At 37.3% G+C, this 19,803-nt stretch overlaps 1 protein-coding gene across 1 annotated transcript in view; it reads right to left on the reverse strand.

The window, feature by feature from the left end:
• The window catches only part of DNER (delta/notch like EGF repeat containing), a 110,765-nt gene that overhangs the window by 54,986 nt on the left and 35,976 nt on the right, over positions 1 to 19,803 (reverse strand). Inside the window, exons 2-3 of the mRNA XM_014308498.1 lie at positions 11,444 to 11,451; positions 8,885 to 9,181 (exon numbers count right to left, since the gene is read on the reverse strand). Coding sequence (XP_014163973.1) covers positions 8,885 to 9,181; positions 11,444 to 11,451 — 305 coding nt within the window. The remainder of the gene's footprint in view (positions 1 to 8,884; positions 9,182 to 11,443; positions 11,452 to 19,803) is intronic.

Here is a 19,803-nt window from a genome sequence, read left to right on the forward strand (position 1 = left end):
AACATTCTAGCTTGCAAACACATCAGAATTTAGGATTACTTGGCAGGAAAAGCACACATAGGAAATACTGTATTGCAAAGATAATTACAAGAGTGAAGGCAAAATGCATGATTTTGACTCTTCTATTAAGAGATCTGTAATGTTTGATGTATTTCTCTAGGAACTCCATTTGTAATTGGCCCTAACTTCCTCCTCTAAGAATCTGGTAAAACAACCATCTAAACCAGTAGGATGCTAAAGCCAGATTTTACGACAACTGAAATTTGAATTTTTTTATATATTAACAACCCTGATACTTGGAACAGACAAAAACATAGGAAGAAGCACTAACTGTCATAAGGAAAAAAATGGTCTCAGCAGTGTCCTATTTCAGCCAAGTTCTGTGGAGACAAAAATGACAGCTTTGACGCCGGAATTAAGAAACAAATTGCAGCTTTTTCACAGCTGTGAGAAATTTTTATAAAGATTTTTAAGTGTGTCTCTTTCATGTCTTAACAGAGCACTCTGCAAGACTGTACTACTGAAGAATGAGGGCAACGACAACCAATATATTACAGCAATAAAGGACACTCAGAAGATGAAAACAATTTGTAATTTTCACACTCAAATACAAAAAAAAAGATTTCTAGAACTGGTAGGAGATATTTAAAACTGAAGTCACTGGGAAACATACTTTAATGATTTTCAGAGGACAAAATAAAGATCATTCCTAGTCTAAAGTAAAAAACACAAATAGAGTAGGTATCAGTCATTTAAAGGCAATCAAAAGAAAACATAACTGCAATGACATCCAACACTTCTCCTGAAGCATTTAATAATACAGAAACATCAGGACAGAGAGAAGGTTCTTGGGGGAACAGACTTATAAACATTTACACAAATGATGCAGTCACTTTAAAAATAGTCACCAAAGAAAAGAAAACCTTCATTCAACCTCCAGAGTCCAAAGTATGTTTAGGAGCTGATTACAAAGATAAGCTCCTGTGTCAACAGTCATCCAAGACTGTTCTTCAACACCTTATTTAAAGTTTAAAATTATCAAATATCAAATTGTTGACATTAAATATAGAATTCCTCTTTACATAAATGTTCCATAAATTTGCATCTAAATCATGTTATATTTTTCTTAAAAGATAACATAATACATAAAAACTATATTTCTGCTTCAAATGCTTTTAGACTTTACATAGGTAAAAGAGCAGTATCATTTGAGAAAGCAAGAGTGAAATCTCGAGAGTTCTCACTCCTACAATCTCCACCTGGGCCTTAACAAGCCAGCAGTGATTTTGATAGATTTCCTTACCAGGCCACGGCAGTGGTATAGAAGAGATTGCAAAGAAAATCAGGACTGGTGCCTAAGAGAGAAATAGACTGTTCTTCCATATTACAACTTTTCTGAAGAAATTAAATAGTATGAGTTAGGCAGATATTCTCCTGCCTAACAAAACCAGAATAATGAGATATACACTTAATTCAACAAGTGCTGAAATACATACATAAATCCGAAGGCAATATTTTTACATGAGTGAGTGCCTTTATTACTTTCCTAAGTGTACTAGACTTTAATTCAATAAGGCTGAGAAGAGGAGCATACAGACTAAGTCTACATTTATGCAGCCTCTCAGTGCTGAAATTAGTTCTCTGAAGATAGCTATTGTATATGAAATTTCACAGTAGATTTCTTTAAAAGTTGAGCAGACATTTGTAATTCTACAAGGCCTTATCAACACAGGCAGACTAATCCTGACAGTGCAAAATCCAGCCATTCTGCTGCCATGATACGTTTGCATTTCTTTTGTACCTCAGTCCCAAGTTGATAGAATGGCAGAAAGCTTTTACTTCTTGCAAAATGCACCACACTTTCCTCAAATTTAAAAGTGGTTTGTAAGTAGGATGGCCAAATTCATATGTGCCTTAGAAAGCCCTCTCTACCCTATCAACAAGGTATTAATAAGTATTTCTGAAAACCAACAGATAGTTCCAGTCAGTGGAGGAGGCTGCCAGGTATCTTGTGGACCTTCCGTCCTTTGAGTTATTTAAGTCTCAGATGAATAAAGTCCTGGGAACCTGCTCTAACTGATCCTGCTTGGAGCAAGGGTTTGGACTAGAAAAAAACCCAGAGGTGCCTTGAACCTCACCTACACTGGGATGTGATCAGTGAAAAGTCACCCCATGAGCCAGTTGCCTATGGAGTATTTCCTGTTAATTGTCATTGTAACCTCAGTGACACCACAGCTTTCACTAAACCCCACTCCAGCATACAGTGAAAGTGCTTCTTTTGAAAACACCCCCAAATTAACTACAGTTAAGTATGTGTGCATGTGTGTGCACACTCAGGCACACAGATACCCGTGACTCAGGTACTTTCCTCCTGTTCTGACAATGTTCTCTTTCAAAACATTGCCTTGGGAATTTTCTATCTGGCCAACCTCTTGTTTTTTCATCTCAAAAAGCTGTTCTCCTGTTTTTACCTCCTAGTGGGGCAACAGACAACTCTGCACAGTATTGCAGCCAGAGCAAAGTGGGACAAATTAGTCTGGAATTAAACAGAATGTATGAATGCACACATAATTCTTGAACTAAGTAAAAAAGATGGATACAAACTCATCCTACAGCAAAGACCAGTGCTTAAAAGTAAAAAAACTAACTAAAATTTTAAACACATTTGAAAAGACATTATGTTATGGAAGGAGTGAGAAAATGAGTTTTTTGAGAAAAGCAAAGCTGTCTTCTGGGGTGGTACCCCATGAAAAGTGGCATGGTCATTATGAAAGAAAGCCTTTCAGTTCTTCAGTAGGACAGAAACTGTCATGACAAATGCAGTATGAGGGATGGTCTTGTAAATGCTAGTTCTTTCAGATTTTCTTCCAAGGGATTTCATATTAAATTTCAGTTCAATAAAGCAAGTTTCATAACGTGCAATTTTCGTTTTTCTGAGTATACAACTACTTTTCTATCAGAATAGGGTCAGCAGGATTTATTCTCTTCTGACCCTGTAAGTGTGGCAAGAGGCACCCCTCATTTTTAAGACATATAACACTTTTGGCAGTCTTCCTTATGTAAGGGAAAAATAATACATGAAAGAAATAAAACAGGTTAGATCCTAACTATAGATCTTGAACAGCTGTTGGCAAATAAAAAGTGAAAAGAGAAGTAGGAAAATAAAAGGCAACAGAATAGAACCGTAAGAGAGGGATCTACTACTGTCTACTTAATGTCAGGATGTCAAGCAACAAAGCTGGATCATTTCTAGCACAGAAACTGAACGCAGAACAAAAGTCTAAAAGGGAAAAAAAAAAGCAGTTCCAGTACCCTTGCCCTGCAGCACAGAAAAACTACTGCTTCTGAAAAATCTAGTGTCATTTAGCTTAACCTCCACATCACTGCACTTGGTTCTAGCCTAAGATTTTCAGATGGGACAATGCTTGAAAGAAAACCAGAACAGAAAGAAAATCAAGGTTTACTTCTAACATATCTCACCAGTGGGAGAGAAAAGCAAAAGTGTTTAGAGTAGGAGTAGTGCCTCTCTGAGGAACACCATGGGAAGACTGACAGACTGCATCCAAAAACAGTATCAGATGAAGTAGGCTTACCAGTTATCACAGCACTGAAACCTGGTGTAAGGGAGGCTGCACATCCACCCAGCAAATTCTGTTGCTGGCAGCCTGTTTCTGTGCCCATCTGAGCAAGAGTCACTTTGCAGAGTCAGCAACCACAGTACCAGGAGGATCCAGCACCTTCCAGTGCACAGCAATCCTCCAGATAACATTATTAAAACTTTGTTTTTCAGACTATTAATGCCAACATCACACCAAGAAGCATCAGTAGGCACAGGAGGCTCTCTTACACAATGACAGATTACCTAGATTATCATATCAGCAAGCTGCCTTCTTGTTTCAAGCCATCCTCCAAATTCACTGTCAGCTTCATAAAATCTGACATTCAGTCTGTACTGGTTTTGGCTGGGATGGAGTTAATTTTCTTCACAATGGCTTGCATAGCGCTATGTCGCTATGCTTGCATGTTTTGGACTTGTGATGAACACAGGGTTGATAAAAGGGATGTTTTAGTTATCACTGCAGTGTTCACATAGCACTGAAGCCTTTTCTCTTTCACAGAGTGCCCTACCAGGAGGTGGGCTGGGGGTGCTGAGGGAACACAGGGGGACAGCAGATCCCAACTGACCAAAGGGACATCCCCACCACAGGAGGCCATGCTCAGCAATGAAACTGGGGCTGGGGGTGCAATTTGGCCACAGATGCTGTTGCTCAGAGACTGGCTGAGCATCAGTTACTTGGTGGTGAGTAATTAGGGCTTTTTTTATTACTTGTTTTGTTCAGGTTTTTCCTTTCTTGTTTTCTATTTCTTTTTAAAATTAATGAACTGTCTTCATCTTCCCATGAGTTTTCCCACTTTTACCCTTCCAATTCTGTCTCCCATCTCACTGGATGGGGCAGTGAGCAAGTGGCTGCATGAGGCTTAGCTGCCTATCCTCTCCTTAGATCACAGCACAGTCATTCAACAAAGATTACTTCCATCAAGAATTAATAGTCATTTATTATTCCAGAGTCTATGGAGCTGTTCTGAAAAGAAATATAAACACTGTGTAAACACATTCATTGAGCAAAAACTGCACATAGTCAAATCTTTGCATGCAGTGTATGAGCTCAGGTCACTGGAGGATAAGCTGGGACTTATAAACACCAACCTAAGACTGTCAAGTCAGCTGTAGATATTTCTTCACCAAAACACTGAAAGACAGTAAACACAACAGGGTTGGGGGTTTGGTTTTTTTCCCCTCTTTCTCCCTCATACTCTCTAGGACTTGAAAACAGGATGATTCCTGACGGAGCAGTTAAATGAATCCAGATACTTTTCAAAAACAGCTCTGGATAACCAAAAATCCTGAGCCCACCCACCAATATAGCTTCAGAAGATAAGACCTTCAATATCTTGCCATAATTGTACTTGCTAGAATTTCTGTCTCAAAGAGCTTGATTTTAGGAAACCTAGCATTCATGACTATCTATTAAACATTATTTAGTAATGGAATATAATAAACTGAGGTTTGTATGAACTTCACATAAGTTTTGTTTAAGCATATTGAGCTTTTAGAGACATTTAAGGTTTTATTTAGAAAATAAGAGTAGCACCTATCCAGAGATGTTTACATCAAGTTGTCTATGAAAATGATTTTTCTATATAAACAAAAAGTTCCATAAATTAATATTGTAGAGGAGAGAGTTATTGAAGTTACAGATTTATCTTAGAAGAAAGCTAATATTATTCTACCAAAATCTGTGCTTCCTTCATTCTCCTTATGTGTTTGAAGAATTTATTTTTCTCAGAGCAAAGAAAAATTATAGAAATTTCAAAAACAAGTCTTATAAACAGTTAGAAGAGCTGTCCTAAGTCAAACCTAAATTACACCCATTCCAGCTCTTAACAGCAATAATAAGAGGGAACGTCAAGAAAATAGGGTAAGCAAAGGACAAGCGTATATACTCCAACCTGCACCCATTGAAAGCTTTTCCTAAGATGTCATTTTTAAGGATCAAGTTTCTATTCAGTATTTATCAATCTCAAATGGATTTGTTCAAATTCTGTTCCTCCTTCTGCACCCATATCATGCTTTGACCAAAAAAATGCACAAACATTTAGCAGCACATAAAAGTAGCCAAGACTGAAAGGTTCCCGTTTCAAGAATATACTTAAGGAATAATTCTGCAATTGCTGCAGAGCAGGAACATGCTCAGGATTTTACACTTGATTCAGCCACACTCGTAAAGTCTTGCAATTTACTGACTAAGGACACACATAAAACAAATGCTGTCCCCACTGCAAGGGGAATTAGAAGTTTATTGTAGCCGCTAATCATTAATTCCAAAGCCTTGAATCTGAGCACAAAATTGCAGTATAAATAGAAGGTTAGACTAGGACTCACATGCTCAGCATCCTAATTTCTGGCTACACACCTGGCAAATCACTTCACTGCTCTGTGCTTCAGCATCTCAGTCTGTAAAATGGGAATAATACAGCTGATTTCCTTTGAAAAGAATTTCAGGTCTATCATGAAAAGCTGTATATAAGAATATGGTACTGCTATTCTTACCGTTGACTTTGTACATTGAAACCTTTATTAAATCCATTAATTGAGTAGGATTAATGAGATGGTTTCTTTTTCCCTCCATTACTGGCTAATAACTATCTCCTATACACTGTAACACAAAAGAAGATTGAACTGGGGAAATGGGGATTTTTAGTTGGATCTCTCTTACAAGGGGAACCAGTTGCCCCAAGTAGGAAAAAGAATTGTCTTTCAATGGATGAGCGCAAAGATAAAATCATATTATACTAAAGAAAATCAACTGAGAGAAAAAATTCTTGCTTATGACCTATGGTTTTAGTCCTTAATCTGCATATCAAGAAAAGATTAATTTCTTATATGAAGACCACCAGAAATTAAACTGCATCCAAAGACATCTGTGTGTTACCTACTGGTACAGACACTACTGAGACAGTTGATTCCAGCAAGCAGTGCTAAATGTATCCCTGGTATCCAGGGAATACAGAAAACATGTCCAACTGTAAGCACACATCATGCCTCTCCTAGACAGCTTACTTCTCTCAGGTGTTGATTCTTTGAGTTCCCAAAACTTCCCAGAAAAGCTTTCATGGAAACTTCATCCTTGCAAGATAGTGAGAGCTTTCATTTGGAAAGAGTCTGGCAAAATTTCTGTCTGAGACCATAGGGTCTGAAGAACATTCATTCACTTACAGTATCAATATAGAATAATTTGGAAAACAGACTGTCTTGGAAGATTATAAAAAACAAACAACAACATAATATCAGTATTTACTGTCTTCTGAAACGCAAAGATTACAAGAGCACATTTTTGCAATACAAAACCTACAGCTACTCTTCCTTTTAAGAGTGAAGGATCAAGTTTTGCAAAGCTCTTACAGCTATGAAGAAAGGTAGTGTTTTTGTTATTAACACATTTGATTTTTAAAACCTCCACCAAAGAGGCTTTGGAGCACAGACCTTCAGGCAAATCAACTCTCCTCAGTTAATAGAGATCAGATACAATGTCTTGAATCAGCAACTGAAATCTCTTTGTTCCAGATAATCATCTCTCTCAGTGTGACTTCTAAAGAACAAGGTAGAAGGTCATTATGCCAAACTGGAGAGCTTGTCAAAAATACAAGACCCATCACAGTATATTAAAACATATCAACACAAGCAATTCTGTAATAGGATAGCAAGTAATTGCCATGCTAGTGTTAGGTCATCAGTTGCAACAGCACATCTGTAACAGAAGACACACAGAAGGGTGAATTTCAGCTATTGGAATAGTCACTTGTGAATTATCTGCTTGACTGAAATTCTTACTGAATCTACCTAAAATGCAAACCAGGCAGAAATGTTCCTTATACAACACCAGACCACAGATTGAGGAAGACACACCAGGGAAATCTGGGACAGGGAAGAGCATGCCCTTAATTGATCAGGACATATGGACCACCCATGCAGAGATGAGACTGCATTTAAACTAAGTAATAAGAGCAGATCATTGCTTGTTTCTGCTTCAATGCTCTCTCCAAACTCCATCCTTGGTGCCTGACATATGTTCTACTGCAAAATAACAGATATGGGAGATGGAATTCCAGGAAATAAAGCTTTATGCTCCAGACATTGCCCACCAGCACTCCCACTGAAATGGAATACAGCCCTATAAACACTTCTACCTCAGCTAAAATCAGAGTTGTAACACACCAAACATATATTTAACATGACCCGATTCTACTTTCATAAAATTGATTAAATAAATTTTACAGTGGAAACTTCAACAAATATGTTTGGGCTATAAAAGAGTGATGAAAAATACACTTGTTCCATGATTAAACTCCTGCCTGCTCACTTTCTCATTATGCAGTATGTTAGAACACCTCAGGAGAATCAAACTCATTGAAACATTTCCAAAAAAAGACACAACTGACATTTTACATATTTATTCCTGAATAACCTGAAATAAAATTATATTACAAGGCCTTTCTCAAAAAGAAAAAGATGTCACAAAAATTCTAATTCTTTGCCGACAGAAATTAAAGTATTTTTTCAGCAACAATTTTCATTATTCCTAGCACTTGGTACTAAGCTGATCATTACTTTAACAATAACTTGGTTAAGATTGATGTTTTTTTTAATTTTTGCAGATACTTGAGTCTATGCAAAATATTTAAGCATTACAAACAGCACAGAGTGGAAAGCAACACAGTGGAAAGCAAAGATCACATTTATTAAGGATCATATGTTGAGTGCTTTCCAGCTGTAGTTTTACCAGATATTGTTACATTTTGACAGAGATTTGTTTGTAGGAGTTACAACAAATGTTTAAAATTTAAACATTTAAAAGTTTTCACCTCTGTCATTGCATCCCTAGAGTGGTGCCCTGTGTAATGTATTAGCTACCACTTTCAATCCTCAAGCAACTACGTTGTCTTAATAATGCAGAAACATGCAAAATATGATTATAATGGCAAATACCAAAAAATGTATTAAAGGTATTGCTTCAACTTTTAGCATTTCCTAAATTTATTTGATGTTTGGAGATATGTTGTCACACAATTGACTGGAAGAACCAATACTATCCCATTTCAAAGAAGTATCTAATACAACACACCAGCCAACTTAAGTCCATTACTCATAACATAGATCAAATGGGTTTTTGTTTTAATTTTATCAGCATATTAACTCAGGGCAGAGATCACATCTTCAGTCTTCTCATGAGGACATCATGAAACCATGCAGAAATGACAACCTGAAAATAACACTTTAAAGGTTTCTTGTCAGTGAATTTTCACTCTGACCGAATAGTCTCACCTCGATTTCATCCCATTTGAGATCCACAACTCTCTGTCCAGCCTTTGGCTGCCACGTGGGTAAGGTGACAGTGGCTCTGGAGCGGGGCAGGGCGATGTCAGGCTCCAGGGTGGACGAGGCTGGGCTGCTGTGCCGGGGTGAGGTGGCCTCTGTCCCCGGGGAGGCTGCAGGGCCGTGGGCTGAGCGCTCACAGTGCGCTCCCTCAAAGCCTGCACTGCACACACAGAGGTAGCCATCCCCGCTGGTGCTGCAGTTACCATGGAGACAGGGGTTGCTGGCACAAGGATCTGAAACAAACTGGAAAAAACATATCATATAGGTCAATTACTGATTATAAAGGATTTATTTCTGGTTTTAAAAATGCCATAAAACAGGATTCTTTCCCCCTACTGTATTCATCTTCTGAACATATTTATGAACCAAACTCATCTTTGATGTATCTTCAAGGAGGCAAATTCAAAGGATTAAAGAAGAATACAAATTATATTAACTACTTTCCTCAGACCATTTATGCTAATTCACTGTTGCCACATTCAAGCAAAGAGATAAACAAAAAAGGAACATGACCACCATTCACTATCAGGAATTTTCAAAAACAGACTTAAAAGAGCAACCTATTCAAAGAAAACATCAGATATGTTGGAATTTAAGGGAGTAACAGAAATAGGAAAGGGCACAGCACTTGTATAGATCAGCAGGTTACAAAGCAGCTCTGTGTGGTCAGAGCTAACCACATCACACAATCCTATTTGTGGACACAACTTCCTTTGTGAAAGAGCTGGGTCTTTTACCTACACTTCATTTTGTGGACAGCAGAGTCCAATTCATTTGGGTGCTGAAAGCTTTCTAACAGAAGTTAGAAAGCAGGAGCAAAACTGTGCCTGTTTGTAAAACAGCATTTGTATTAGCATGGACAAGACTAAGCCCAGTGATGTAGGAAAAATGCTGTCTGAGACTTGCATGCCTTTAATTTCTATCTTGAATTTACCTACAGCTATTTTGTCGTTTCTTATGTCATCACTGACTTTCAGGTTAAAGGTCTTCCCTTTTCTCTGTTGAATTTTACATTCATAATGCATTTATAGATATGTATGTCTACATCTACAAAGTCTAAGTTTCATCTCCTGCTAAAATCAGCTGTACTTGCCCTGTTTCCTTGGGGAGGACAAGTCCATCCCTCCAGACACATGTTTATTTTTGCACCTGGGACTCCAAAGTTTAGCACTGCCTTTTGCAAAAGCATCAGTACTTTTGCTTGTCCTGGAAACAGCTTGCAAGATAATACTGAAGAAATGCTTGCCCTTAATGAGAGTTAAATCACACTGCTGGCTCACTGTCATCAACCAAGACCATCAGGCAGCTCCCTTCACATCAAAGGGAAAACACATCACTGAAATCAGACATTTCCTCATCTTTAAATGCAAATTTCACCTGAGTGCTCCAGTCCTAAAGGTTACTCCATTCTTTCCTGTACAATATTCCTGCTCTTCTCTGCATAAGCAATGCTTCATATTACACTTCTCAGTAAAGCAGCACAGTTCTTTATTATTAAATATTTGTTATAATTACCTCAAGAATTGCATAAACCTTAAATATAATTAATGTAAAAAACAAGTATTGGGTCTACACTAGGAATTTTATCTTTCCACTAATCCAAAGGTCTGGTGCCAGGGACACCAAATCCTAAAACCTCCTTATATAAAACAATACTATTATTGACCTCAGCTGGAATTCTTTCTTTGGCTCAAATTTTTGTATACCCCAGACTCTGTAACATTTTTGGACAGAAAATAGAGGAAGGATTATTAGGAAAGTTAATTTTGGAGACAGTCAATGATGAATGTCAGATTTTGTCCTGATACAGAAGGCTTAGAGGCCATAGAGGACAGTCCAAAATATATGGTCTAATAATTTATCTCATGGTTTGGTCACAGTTCAGTGTTATTTACTTTGCTTGGGGGCACAGCTAATACATATAAGGTGATACATTAGACATCAGGGTCAAGCTCTGACTCTTCTTCATTTTTAACCCTCAACTACATGGCAAGTTTATATATATACTTGACATATCAAGGAAGTATGGGGTTTTATGTTCAGAAGGGCTTATCTCCTTAAAATCTCTTACCCATGCAAATCAAAAGAATACCTAAGTTCTCAAAGAACAATTTCTACATCTCTTCTCCCCAAAATAACATTTAAGTGACAGAAAAGAACAATTTTCAGGAAGGAGCTAGTTCTGTTCTATGGTTTGTCAGTTACATTTTAAGCTTGCTCCACTGCCAAGTGCCAGAGATATTCATAGAAATTTTCTTTCCCTTTAAGAGTACTGAAGATAAAATGTGTTGACATGTGAACAAAGCACAGCTCAAAAATTGCTTGCAACAGTTTTTTCACATTCTAGTTTCTTGGACTAGATCTGAGTTTCAAAGAACTGCAGATCTCCTATTGTAGGATAAGCTCTTTACTCATGCTTTCAAAATAAATCCAAATTCAAAATAAGCCTATTTTGTGTTAGTAATTCAGTTGTTCTTGTCACACCTAAAACATTAAGGTTATTACCTGCAAGCCTAGTAACAAGAAAGAAAAAAACAATACTTTCAATCACAAAGGGCACTTCCCCCATTACTGAACGCATCCATTCACTTAACAAGCACAATAATAAAAAATTCTGTGTGATCCATTCTATTTGATGCAAACTGACTTGAGCTTGTTTGACTGGAAACAGATGCGTTTAATTAATAATTAAAGTCCTGCTCAGTGCTGCCCCTGCCATGCACTGAAGAACACCCTGTGCTTTAGGAACCACCCCTACCTACCCTTTCAGACAGAGTGGAAGTGAAAATAATTAAAACAGTTTAGATTAGATGAAAAATAAAAAAAGATGAATAGATGTTGAACTTCAGCCATAGACTTCCTCAAAACTTAGTTTTATTAAGCACTTCACAGGATTTTATCATTCTCACTCCTTAGTTACTAGTAATTCAAAAGCTCATTTGTCTTCCAATAAGCCTATCAAAACAAATCAATATCATTTGTGCACAGGTTTTCTGTTGAACTAGAGAGTCCATTTTAATTATCAGATAAGAAGAGATAAGCAAATAAAACTGATTAATTTGTGTTGGTTGCAATGTTTCTGTGGTTTCTCTGGTCCTCACCAAGGTGGCAGCAATGGTTAGCCAAGTGATCTGAGAAATATTTTGACACTGTGAACAGCATGGCTACATCAGAATTAAAGCTAGCAAAATTTCAAGGCTTACCCTTCAACGAACTATTGAAGCTCACAAAAAAAAAAAACCTAAACCAAGACAAAATAAAAAACCAAAACACCCTGGTCTCATAACTAAGAGCTGAACTTAAGGGTACTGCAAATACACAAGCTCCTTTTTTACCCACTCCTCATGCAGGTCACAGTACTTTCAGAGACTTGCACAGATAAAAGAAGGCAGCAAGTAACACAAATCCATATAGCCCATGAATAAATACTAAATCAGTATGATCACCACTAAAAACGTTGTTTTAGGTACAGAATTTCCATAGTCATTATTAAGAAAGTATATTTTGTATTTCGGCCTCTTGTTCTTTCGGCCCCAGTTTTTCATTTAATAGTCTGTCTGTTTTTATAATACATCCCTTGACTAAACAGGCACAGCCAGCCGTTGCAGCTGACAGAGCCAAGCTAAAAAGCATAAAATGTATTTGCATGCAATTACTATTCCATATGCCTGGACAATTGTAATCCCTGAAACATTTTTCTAATAGAATCCTAAGACAGATGCATACCAAGGTGCCCTTCAGATCATAGTTAATTTTCCAAAGGCAGATTGAATATGGTATAACATAAACTGGACTTGTTTAAGAATCACACTCACAAACATGGATCCTTTGCCAGCCAGTCCAATTGTTTCCTAAGGTTTCAAGATGAAACTGCAGGATGTAAATCTGCAAGATCTTTCTGCCAGTACTACTTGTGATGACACCAATTTGTCAGTTGATGCTCATTCACCTTCTCTTCAAAGTGATTCTGCTTGTTCCACCTGGAGATAGTCCAGGTAGATCCTCCAGAGAGCTTCAAAAAATAGAATGGCAAGTCTAAAGCCAAGGCTACAGATGAGCTCCTAAACACTGTGCCAAACCTCTCTTCCACCTGCAACTCTCCTCTTAGATGTGTCAGTACAAAACCAACTTTTAGGTCAGTTTTTATTGCTGCTGCCTACAGCCACAGACAATATCACACCAGTTTGCAACTTCAGTAAAATACAGAAAATTAAAAAACAGTAAATCCAATCCTCATGTTAAGAATTCAGCAGATTGTTTAAATTCATTCTATGTGGTGAATGTTAACCTGCTAACAAAGCCAAGCTGCCACAATTATGTCAAAGGCTGATACCTTGCATAAGCATCCAGAAGCACTCACGACCTCAAACACCCGGGAGATATTAAAAACCAACACAGCCCAAAGTTTTCAACTTTGCACGGCTCCCTGAGGTAGTTTTTCCAGTTACAGGGTAAATTGCTGTGGTTCTCAAATATGTAGAGTTATTCAAGTGGCTGGGACTTAGACAAAACTCTTCATGTGTTCTGGTAAAAAGATCTTAGGAGAAATCCAAATCAGTAAAAAAACCTGGTTTTGCTCCTACATTGCTGAAGAAATTCCCCAATACAAAAGCAAACAACTTCTCTCCTGGATGAAATCATGGAAAGATCCACCACATTCACACACCAATTTCAAGATTTCCATGGTACATTAAAAGTTATCAACTTCTGAATACCTTAGAAAGAAAATAATTAAAACCTCCAGTCTAAGCTATTATCTACTTTTAATAAAATGGGGGGGGGAGGGGAATATTTTTTACTTTTAAGCATCTGAAATATCATCTATTTTTGCATATGCATCGATTTATGAAAAAGAGATGGAAACAGATTTAAATCTTTTACATAGCAATGACAATAAAGATTATTGAAAAATGTAATCTCTTTGAAAAAATTTGTTTAATTATGTTCAAACTATTATTAAAATTTATTCTAATGCAATCCTTCACACAGTGAAGCTGTAAATTTCATTCCATCTCACATTAAATATTAGTGCTAAATATGAAGTGAAAAGCAAGAAAAAAAGATGAATTTGAATTTTAAAAAAACCCCAGATGTTCCAAATAGTATCCACAGGAAGAGCACTGAGATGAGTATATCAAATAAATGCATTTTCTTTAGTTTTGAGAAAAGACTGCCTTGAGACTCAGTAGGACTCAAGTAACATATCTGGGTTCAATTTCTGGCTCTCCCAGAGACATCCTGTGTGAGCTGAGAACAGCCAGACTCCATCTCTGCCTCTTTCCAACTGTAAAATGGGGATTACATTTCCTTTCTCACACTGCCAGCATTGGCAGGTTAGAAAGCAATTTTTTTTCAGGATGGGAACCACAGAGACAGTGGCAATAGGAGCTCTCAAGCAGCACTGAAATACAAATAAATACAATCAAGAAATACATCCCTGTAGAGCAAGGCCTAATATATAACCTGCAGCTATTCAGGTTTTTTTCTTAGTCTTTTTTGCTTCTTTCTGTGGCCTTTCTGGTTTCTTCTGAACATTTCTTTGCTCCAGTGGAGAGAAGTGTTTACAGAATTATTCATCAAATTTTAAAGTCAAGAAAAAAATCACAAGTTATATTAACTCTTCTAATTAACCCAAAATAGACAGGGAAACTATCTTAATATTGCATTTTTAGACACTATTGTTCTTCAGAACAAGATTTGCTTCAAAACAGACGCGCTGAAGAATACATTCATTTTGCAACTGTGACTGAACACAACAGAAATAAAAGTGGTTGAAACACCCTGATTAGAAGAGTCAGGATGAATGAGAGCTTTTTGTCACATAAGGATGTATAAATAGAACAATGATCAGCACTGTGATCACACAGGTGCTGCCACCTTAAATGGCTGCTCCCTAAAAGCTGCCTGCAATGTCCTTTGTGCGAGAATTTAAGGACACTCTCCAGAAGTAATTCTTCTGCCACATGCACCAGGACACAGTGACACACTGCCTGACAGGGTGTGGTGACCACAGGGAGCAGAGCCAGGCCATACAATCATTGGAATGTCAGAGTCTGTCAGAAGGAAGGCTGTGCCATCACAGTGCTCTTCATACTGTGAGCTGCCCATGGGCAATGAACTACACCAGTCTGAGACCTGAGTAGCAGGGATTCAACAGAATGGGAAACAACAAAGTAATAAAAAGTGCTGCATACAGAGGTCCTGGAAGCCAGAGCAATCAGGGCTTTCCTCAAAAAAGTATAAACAGAACATTTCTCTATTACATAAAACAAGAATTTGGCAGCTATGTCAGCTTCAATCATTAGGAACTAGCTACAAGACAAAACTGAGATTAATCAAGAGTTAGAAGGCCAAGACCAACAACTGTGTCACACTAAAAATAGAATATAAGCAACTTCTTTCTAAAAGCAAACACTCACTCTTCTCATTTAGCAATTCAACCCTATGCCCAACCCATGAGGAAAGCTATCAATAAATCTAATAAAGTGTAACCTTTATCAGATAATTCAGAATATGATTTTTTGAAACACCATTAACAATGAGAACTTTGGATTTCTTCCAAGCTGCAATTCTCATTCCATGAGTTTTGAATATTCAGAGTAATGAAACTGCCAGTGAATGTAATAAATGGATATAAAACATTTTTCTTTACTTCAGTGAAGCAGAAAAAAAAATGCCTAAAGAAATTGTCTGTTTAATTGCAAACCAAAGCGTGGCTGCCCAAATCTATTTGAAAAACCAGCAAACATAACAGGGCAGAATTTGAACAGCCTGATAGATTTTCAAAACAGAGCTCCAGCAAATGGCTGATTTACCCTTGTGTAATAAGTTACCAGACACCAACTGCTTTGCTCTACCTATCCTCCGGCACATTCTTACCTCAAGGTATCCTGAAATAACTGCAAAGTAAATTGAGATCACCTTCCCTCTCCCACAATGAAATGAAAATATCTGCTTCACACTAACCACTGAAAACTGTCAGATGTCAGCATGTACATAAACAATTATGGAGAAGCACCTTACTTTTTTCTCTGCTTTTCTCATCAGTTTATTTTCAATCCCTTTTTTAAAATATATATTTGCCTTTCTGCTGTTGTGAAAGAACATTCAAATTGTTTGATATTTTTACAAATACAACAGATTTAACCTTAAATTCCAAGTAGACAAACTAAGCGAGTTTACTGCGTTCTTCAGCAACACCCATACTCAAAGACTTTTTCAAAAAACCAAAAAGATATCTATCCAAAAGATGGGTCAACTACTTAAGACAAAGGATCTAAAAAGTATCAATAAATCTCTGAAGATCAGCATTGATGTTTTTTACCACAAGATCATCTCATCTTACGCTCAGTAAGGGCTGGCACCCTGCTCTAATTGTTAGTTGGGACCCCAGTGGTTCTCTCATTACTGGTGGCAAAACTAGGGGGTAATTGCAAAGGCAAAGCATTACATTTGTCACAGTGGCACAACACACTTGTTTGTTTAGTTCTCCTGCTATTATTTCATTATTAAAATATCACACAGTGAAAGAATTATCAATAGTTATCTTTATTCTTAATATTGTTTTCCCTTTTTAGAAGAATTTTTTCTTGAGCAACAGCACTATCTATTTTTATGGTAGAACATTAAAATATGTAATGATACGAGAATTCATAACATTTTCTATTTCTACACTGAACTAGTACAAGGCTGAAATTAAGTAAACATGCTCATAAAAAATTACTAGTAGAATTCAATAAAAAAACACACAAGCAAGTTTACAGGTTACATGCACAAGATTCTTTAAAATTTTTTGAACAAAAGACTTCATAATTTCAATAAATAAAAGTTTGAGATTAACTATATGGGTCACAGGCTAATTTAAGGTTACTAATATAATTTCAAAGTACTAATGTTCTGCCATGAATATTCTGAGTTATAGTGAGATCAGGACTAGCACAGGCAGAAACACACTCCACCTATCTTTATGGAAAAAAAATCCCAAACAATCTGCTACTTGAATTTTCAAAATTAACTAAGGAAATTACTTATCCTACTCAAACTAAGATGATCTTAAATTCCTAGAATTTTAGCTGTTTTAGAAACAGTAGTGTGCTATAATCTCTCTACAGCAATGCTCAGTTTTACACATATGCCCACCCTTGAAAACATTGAACAAAGCAAATTTGAGAGTTTTCCAGAAATCTAAAAAATAATTTAAAATTTTACCTTCATTGCCTGAACATGCATCCAGGTCAAGGATCAAGCCTATGTAGGTGCTCTAAGTGATAAAATGTGACCAGTGAAAGCTCACACTTAATTATCAACAAGACACAGCATGTTTCCAAAGTTCAGCAACAGAACAGCAGCAGCATTCTCATTTTCTTAAGCATCAACATCAACCTCAAGACACAAATTCATACAGAACAGACTTCATTAGTTCAAGTACTCAGGGCATTTCTCGATTTCCAAGTCTGAGGCTTCACACTTTCCTAGGTAAGATACAGCAAAATAGACACAGTCTAGAAAAGAGACAGAATAGGACTAAATAACACAGTGTTGTGCATAAAACTACAGTTGAACTATCAATAGGGCATGAAATCCTGAAAAACTCAGCAGATGTGACAATTGGCTAATCTCATAGCTTTTTGCCCACAAGAGGCTGTGAAAACAGGAAAAGATAATAAACACATCCATAAAGTATCTAGGAGATGTGACATAACCAGCAGTTCATTGATGCCATATTTTCCAAACCAAGTATGAAAAAGAAAATTAAAATCTGGGGACGTTGAAAAGAAGCAGTTTTTGTTTCAAGCCACAACACATCAAAAAGGAGACATTTTGGCAGCTGAGGCATTTGGCAATCAATAAAACAGCAAATGCTTATGCACCAAGTCAAGTAGATGAGCATGAGATGGGTCCTCCAGCACTTTCAAACAACCAAAATTCCTACACTGCATCCAGTGCTACTGACAGCACAGTAAATCACAGCTAAGTGCTCTGCTGATTTTTTGCTTATTTCTCATACTTAAACAGCCTGTCAGATCCAAAGTTAAAATATTGTCTAGCTGGAGAAATACTTAAAGAAAGATGAAAAAACTTGCAAACCCATGAACCCATGCTCTCAGTACACACTTTTGGTTTTCTGTGTTGGATTATGAATTCCAAGACCCAGCCTCATTTTTATATGGTTATTGGGGGTTAAATTGACTACTAAATATACTTAATTAATACACTTAATACACCTGAATAACACTGTGCATCTGACATTTGCAGCAATGTCAGATCTTCTATCTACAGAGAGCAGGTGAAAAGAGATGCCAGTGTGAACAAACTGACTTCTGCTCTCTCGTTGGTACAGTGGACAAGGATTCAAAGCCTTTCTTTCTGGATTAGGAACCTGACAGTTCTCTGGTCAAAAGTGATTTTTAATTTTAAGACAGGGCTGGAGGCATCTTTATCTCATAACAAAGCACCTGCCCACACATAGAGAGCAATGTCCAAAGAGTTTCAAATCAACATCCACTTCCTTGTCCCTGAAGAATTTACCATTTTACTGCAAAAAGTAACTGGATTAAATATTTGAACAACGTTGGGATGGAGATAGAAACCCCAAATTTCTCTGCTCCTACTTGCTAAACACCATCACTCACTCATGTTGGCACTCACTGCCATTGTCACCATCCCTCTCTGTGAAAGCACTTTCAACTACAACGTTGAAACTCACATTTTATGACAGCCTGGGTGAACTCAGTTACTTCACAGCACTTGGTTAAGGTATGAAAACAGCAGCATATGCCTGAACTTTGAGAATAAGCCAGTCTGCAGAGCCATAAAATAGGTCTTTATATTCAGTGGTGAGAGGCAGTGCTTCTTTTAGCCTCATCTGAAATAGCAGTTTTGCCCAGTCAGTAGAACATCCTTTCTGGGGTTATTTTATTAAAACAAATTAATCTTGAGATCCAAAATACCTTCTAAAATTGTATTAAAATAAAATGGATTATCAGTTTTCCTATGTCGTCCAGTAACAATTGCTCAGGGTTTTGTCCTGCTAGTCTATGCCAGCACAATTCTTCTCACGCTAGGTTTTGATCACTTCGTTTCAATTTCAGCTACTGAATCACCCTCAGACTTTCTGGTTATATACACAGACTTTTCTTTAGTGCAGAGGAATGTGCTTCCTGATAGAAAAATTCAAGAATCTCTGGGTCTAGGGAAATAAAAATTTGGTGCACAGCCTCCCTCTCTGGGACAGCTGTATGCAATCTCAGGTCTCCTCAAGCAAGTTGCAGGGAGCCTGTCATGATAAATAGGGAAATTGCCTCTCAGTGTGTTCGCTGTCACATCAGAGATGTCAAGTGCTGAAAACACATTATATGTTCTTGCTGGTGTCTCCAAGATGCCATGCATACTCATTGTTCACCATGATGAAAGACATGGCAGAAATGGTAAAGTGAGTCAAGGTTCAGCCCAGCAACAAACTCGAAAGACATGGCAGAAATGGTAGAGTCAAGGTTCAGCCCAGCAACAAACTCATCTTTATCATTTTGAATCTTCCCTAAAGATCCCAGCTTTTACCAAATGTATTACAGTATTAATGAACAGTTCCTGAAAGAAAGGACAGGATTTGTGCCCCTTCTAGATGAAAGGGCACAGATGAAGGGGCCCTGCCCCTATAGGGTATAAATCATTATAGGGCTGCTTCTGTCCAGGTCTCTCTTTCAGTTGGTCTGAACCCTGGAATCTATGAAAACAGACACAATACCGTTCAGCCCATTTTCCTAGCACTGGAGAAAGCAGGGCTGCCACCCAAATAAGCTCTCCTGTGAATTTTGTTCTGAGGTCATACATCAAAAGACTTTATACCTGTCATCAAACTACATTGT

Source organism: Geospiza fortis, unplaced genomic scaffold, assembly GCF_000277835.1.
Source record: "Geospiza fortis unplaced genomic scaffold, GeoFor_1.0 scaffold318, whole genome shotgun sequence".
Lineage (NCBI taxonomy): Eukaryota > Metazoa > Chordata > Aves > Passeriformes > Thraupidae > Geospiza > Geospiza fortis.